The sequence below is a fragment of the Cephus cinctus genome, unplaced genomic scaffold (assembly GCF_000341935.2).
Source record: "Cephus cinctus unplaced genomic scaffold, Ccin1 Ccin1_scaffold0168, whole genome shotgun sequence".
In the NCBI taxonomy this organism is placed as follows: Eukaryota; Metazoa; Arthropoda; class Insecta; order Hymenoptera; family Cephidae; genus Cephus; species Cephus cinctus.
This window is the reverse complement of record NW_014332892.1, coordinates 2,811,236-2,817,212: the sequence shown is the minus strand read 5'-3', so window position 1 is coordinate 2,817,212 and position 5,977 is coordinate 2,811,236. Positions and strand designations below refer to the sequence as shown.

General features: G+C 42.2%; 1 protein-coding gene across 11 annotated transcripts in view; it reads left to right on the top strand.

Annotated features, from left to right (window-relative positions):
* The window catches only part of LOC107264002, a 51,647-nt gene that overhangs the window by 38,332 nt on the left and 7,338 nt on the right, over positions 1-5,977 (top strand). For all 11 annotated transcript variants that reach the window (XM_025081452.1, XM_015731811.2, XM_015731804.2 and 8 more), the window contains one exon: positions 4,328-4,977. In XM_025081452.1, coding sequence (XP_024937220.1) covers positions 4,828-4,977 — 150 coding nt within the window. In that variant the 5' untranslated portion in view covers positions 4,328-4,827. The remainder of the gene's footprint in view (positions 1-4,327; positions 4,978-5,977) is intronic.

The window sequence follows — 5,977 nt, the reverse complement described above, 5'->3', positions numbered from 1 at the left end:
GGGGGGGGGGGGCGCGACCATAATCCCCGGACGCTATGACCGTAAAAGAAGGGCGGAAAAAAGATGCATGAAAAGTGGTAAAAATGTTCTGAAAAAAATGCGAGCCGAAGTTTTTATTGCAAATTTTGTTTTTTAGTGCTCCTTTCCGACATGGACCAGATTACAGTCATCTCGGAAAATCATACGGACCCATTCGCTCGCGTGAAACTTTGCATAATTGGCGGTGAAACGCGTGAAGTATTGCAGAGAATTGCATGTTTTTTCTTTTTACCTATTGGTTTTCGCCGTATTACGTGATGATACGCTCGGTCGATCGTTGAATCGCCTGAATTTTCCAGTAAAACCTGCGGTAGGACGAAAATTTAAACGTGAAATTTTCGTCCATTTTGCATGAGAGTGCAAACGGGAAAAGTGCATGATTAGTGAATTTGGGACACGTTTTGACCGATACTGGTGGGCTCTGAAGTTTCAATTAGGGCACTTACGTAGCTCTGAAATAGCTCCTGATTTCGCAATAGTTTTTAGTTTGATTTTCAACTGTGGCGTTTCCAGCTTCATTGTCGACCCTGTGTTTCGCGTCTACAAGTCTTCTTAGCCCCTGGCTTGGTTACGCGGGTGAAAACTTTGCCGTTTCTACTCGACACTTGACACAGTCTCCCTCTGCTATACGGGTCTGCCAATTCTGGGCGACGTTGGACAGCCGTAAACAACAGAACAGGATGGAGCTATAGTCGGTACGGATTAACGAAAACGTGTGGTGGATTTTCAGTTGGCAACTCTGACTATTCCCATTTGAAAGTTCTGCAGTATCATTCGAGCCTCTTCCACCGTATATAATTCAGGCTAGTTTCCATCGGTATCCAAACATGTTATGTTTATATAATTCTTCACCTTTACCAGCATGGACACTCTGTATGGCAATACAGTGTAGAGGCTATAGGGTTGTAGGATTTTTTGTTGGTTAAAATTTACTAGAATTCTTATTTTCCTAGTGAATTCTCCAATTGGGAACGACGTCCCTCGGTGCATCATGCTATTTATTCCTGTCGAGTGACTCAGGCGAATCGACGCTATCTTTGGATCCATTTTTTATCTAGGGAATCGTCTGGCTACATTGGCTCTGACGTGTCGTCGGGGATTCCCCTCGGTTTCCCTAGGGAACGATCAGGCCAATTCCGGACCAAGTTACACGTGCGCCTGTCTCTTCTGTCTGTCGCCTCGCGAAAAGAAATCGAACTGACTTTAGTCCTGAAAATTCCTAAATTACATACACATTACTTATTCATATTTGATTTTCGAGGTATCCACGATACTTGTCTTTTCCATTCCTGGTGAAAGTTTTTCACACCTTGGTTCTTGGTAGAGAAGGTATTCCAAGGGTCGAAAAGTGTCAGAGGGTCGCCTAGGAGAGAAATAGAATAGTAAGCAGGGGTGGTTTTTATATTCGGTATGCGCAACACTTGGACAACCCCTGGGATCATGCTTTATTTGCACTTTGATGGATATTTTTATACTTTTGGTTACGTCATTGTATTTGAATCTGATATTGGTGGGAATTTACATGGGGAATTTATTAATTTTTTATTTTTAAGATTTCGGTAAACATTGTTCCTTTTTTTTTGTGCCAGTTATGTATACTAGAGATATTGCTGTTGGAGAGATTTGTAAATTCCAAAAAATCGAAGAATCCCATTCCCTGTAAAAATATACCCACATCGTCGTCTGTCCGTCCCCCAACAAATTATAACTTCCCACTCGACCGACCAAGCTATTAGTTGCTCATAGTTTGGCATAGGGTGGATAATTGAATACCAGGGGATTCCCCTTTTCTGGGGGTAGGATCCTCCTCCTCTCCTGCAAAGGGATGCCGAAGGGATAAAATGTCCCTACAAGTTACCTTGGGAATCACTCACAGCAGAATCCACACTTGGTGGCAGCGAGTGTCGGTAAGCGCAGCCACTCCCTCCTCACCAGCGGGTTGGCACCGTTATTTCCGGTAGTGCTTGCTATATCTACGTAAAACCGGAAGCTCCGTCGGATCTCGACTATAATTTCCGTCAACTTTTAATTCCCAGTTCCAATTTGCACGGACGACTCGTTTCACCCATAATCGCGATAAGCATAGAACGAAAGAACATTCCTACAGCCCCCGTTAAACTTCTGGCGAACTAGAGATACTTTTTGAAAAATTCCATAGAGCCGTCTTTGTAATTTGAGAGAATGTAAAAAAATCTTAATGGACAATCAAGATACAGGCAATTTAGTCAGGTATCTGTCATAATACGCAGATGTCAATCAGTCAACGAATAAAAATGTATGTTCGATTTTTGCGAAGCTTTTACGTACGATTGTGAAGTTTGCCATCAGCCGCGTATACATACCCGAGTAAACAACGGTTGTATGAGACATGGAAATTGCGCATATGGATATGCAAATCGACGCATGAAAACCGGCAACGGTACTTTGCTCGAAAGCTGGGCGACATTGTCGACGTGAAATTTACGGTCCGCCGAGTCATAATACGAGACGACACAAGGTTTGCGCTATACCGTGACTCGCCTTCGCTCCGCGTAGACGCCGCCATGTTGGTTATAGGCGAGACGCCTCGAGTTTTCCACAATATTCAGCCGCCTCTCAAGGACTGTCAAGCCAGCTATGGAAGGGTCGGGATTGAATTCCTCTCAGTTGAATTACGACTCTAATTTCCCAAGCAATTGGCAATGCTGAGAAAGCACCTCGATAAAGTCCAAAAGCGTTCCAATAACATTTTTCCTTCGGACTGTACCGACTGCAGCGCCACTTTTTTTTTAAGCCGAACCCAACGAGCTGAAGATTGCACAATTTTTTTTCTTTTAATATTCGTTTCAAATTCTTTCTGTGCCACGTGATTTTACCAGATAAGGTACTTTGTGGGCCTAGTATTATTATCATGCTTTTACCCAGAGACGATAAATTACAGGGGTCACTACTACTACTACTACTATTGTACTTCAGTCCACCCTCTGTCAGCCGCGCGAACAGTTTGCTTAAACCGGACGACCAAACATTAACGAGGCATTGTCTTTGTCCTTGTAGAACTATTACAGCCCTTTCCCATAACCTACCACTGGCCAACCGACGCTTCGACGCTACCTGATTATTAGCATTCACAAGTTTTCTAGGTTATGGTGTATCCGTTCTTCGTTTCAATTAATTGATATCACTGACAATGAGAGTCCGCGTTAAAAGGTAAAATTGTATCTTCTAATATCACTTGCCCGTCGTGGGATTTAACCTTTTTGTTAAGAAATTATAGTAATTTCAAATCTACTTAAAAACTTCTTCCGACGGTCTCTGGCGTGCCTCGAGTCTTTATGGAATTTCTTAACCGTCACTTTTCTCACTTTTAAATAATCTCAAGTCATTGCTTTATGGAACTTAACTATAACTATGTACAATTTTCTTACCAGGGACCAAAGCGCGCTGCGTAGTGAATAAACTGAATTCAAAACTTTCCCAACTGCCATTGGATTAGCATATATAATCCGATCCGACGACGATGCTTCGTCACGAACCGTCTTAACGAACCGTTGGAACGCTTCTACGCACACTTGGAATATGCAAATTCGTATCTTGAGTCTGTACCAAGCTTATTTATTGTCTGGCAGAATTCTCTATAAATTCCTTGGAAAAGATACGCCTGTGGCATTTGGACGTGTTGGCTAATTTACAATAAAGCACAGCATAAAGACAACTTACACGTCTCTGGAATGACGCGCGCGATCTGTCAAGAACTTTTGTAACGTCCTCTAGAGAGTTGCGCAATACTCTTTCATCACGGTAGACCACATTCAGTGCACATAAAAGTTTAAAAACACGTGATGGAGGTGAAATGAAAGCACTCGAAAGTTTAAACGTTTCGCGTCTTACCGTCGGATAGAAGACGTACTCGAGTATTTCGCTTCTGGGTAAGTTTTCAACGTGCTTTTTCACAGTCCAGAACGCATCAAAGCAGTTCTCAGTTTTTGCTACATTGTAGCTCTGGGTTACATAAGAAATAAGGGTGCGTCAAAAAATGGTCCCCTTCGTATACCAGCTCCACGTTTATATTTTTTACTTTCCACTTTATTATACATACATATATATATATACATAAGCACTGAACCCCTCGTGGCCGTTGATAAGATTTTAAATCGGACCACGGTAGTCACCCTCGCAAACGATACATAACCTAAAATTGCTGAGGCTAAGCTGCGCTGTATTAATACGTGAATGAGCGATGTAAATAAAAAAGAGGCATAGCAACTTCAAAAAATACCCCTAAAGATCTCGAAATTTTTTGTTTCAGATACCTCGGTGCCTGATAGTCTAAACATGGCGAGACTGGAGATACAGAATCGTCGGCATTCGACTTTGACAAGATAAAAATAAAACCTCGCCATGCTTTAGCCAAAGGTGGTAGGACTGCTATGCTAAATACAAGACAGGGAGACATAACCTAAAGTGTCCTAATGAACGTAAAGGGTACCGATGAGCTTACCAGTAATGTTTCAGGGCCTTACTGGCGCCGGAAAGTATGTCGCGGCGGTCCCGTGTAAATATTCGGAACTAAAAGCCATTGAGCAGTTTACACGTAAATTCGCGAGCGACAGCCGCCATGACGTCTAAAGAGAGTACATAACGTAGGGGCGACGCAGTGAGGAAGCGGCGGGAATTTTAAAAGTCGAATTACGAAAGTGAACGTATTAAACACAGTTTTAAACGGTGTTTCCTTAAAGAAATAAATAAATAAATAAACGTCAGCTACCAGATCACTAAATTTATTCAGTGATCGTATTCGCGTGCATCATGTTTGGAACGAAGCTGCGTACTTGGATGGAGGCGCATATCGTGCGACCGAAGAAGAAGAAGGATAGAAAAAAGGGTGACAAAGGGTTCGACTCGAATTGCAATTCGCCAAGCAGTCGCAGCGCCAATCGATCACCGGCTTTGCATCAAGTGAGTGAAAAAAAAAAGTTATAAATAAAAATAATCGATAACGATTCTCTTTGATCTCTTGGTCAACCAATCCTTCTCTTGTTACATATATATCTGACTCTCGCTCTTCTGTACATCCTTCTCTCACGATTCTCCCTTATAAAATCGCTCACGATTATTTTCACGCAAGAGCCCCGCACGCTATTCGGATCCTCTTAATATTCCACGGCCGTGCACTTGGCCCTAATGAAACCATCAGAGAAAAGGAGGAGAGAGCCAGGCGATATTTATGGGATGGAATATTAACCCCTTCGTCATCTCCACGGTATACACGTATACTAAATGCTCCTGCCGAGCGAAGATAGTAATTCAGCCAGTTAAAATTCTCATGCCCATAAACGACAATATATATATATATATATATATATATATATATATACAAATTTAATTAAACATTTTTTTTTCCTAAATTCATCAACACCAAGTACAATAATTGAAAATCGACCTCTGTTATCCATATGGTAACTTTTTGGTGCAACCAGAAGATATGCATCCTCGATGGACACATGCTGCGTTCAGTAGAGGGTGCAAATCTGCCTACCAGAAAATTTGTTCACTACAGAGGGTAGGTTCATACCTATCACTAGTTCTAGGTTGAACGGCTATTTTACTCTCTCGCTAGCGTTTACTCATTGTATACGTGCTCCTCCGCTAATAGACCTCCGCTCTCTGACCCTTTTGTACTGGCTGGCTAAGAAGACCAGGCGAGAGAGAGAGAGAGAGAGAGAGAGAGAGAGAGAGAGAGAGAGAGAGGCAAAAAAAGAGTAAATGACACAGAGAGACAGAGACTGAACTAAGAGAAGCGTGAAATGACTTAGTACTTAGGTCCTTCATTGCCATAAGACCCGCACAAGATTTTCTCCCTCGTTTCATATTTCTTCTCTTTTTTCCCTTCTCTTTATATTTCCTCCCATACGCATCGTCAAACTCACCCCTTTGGTGCCTCTGCTTAATCCTACTC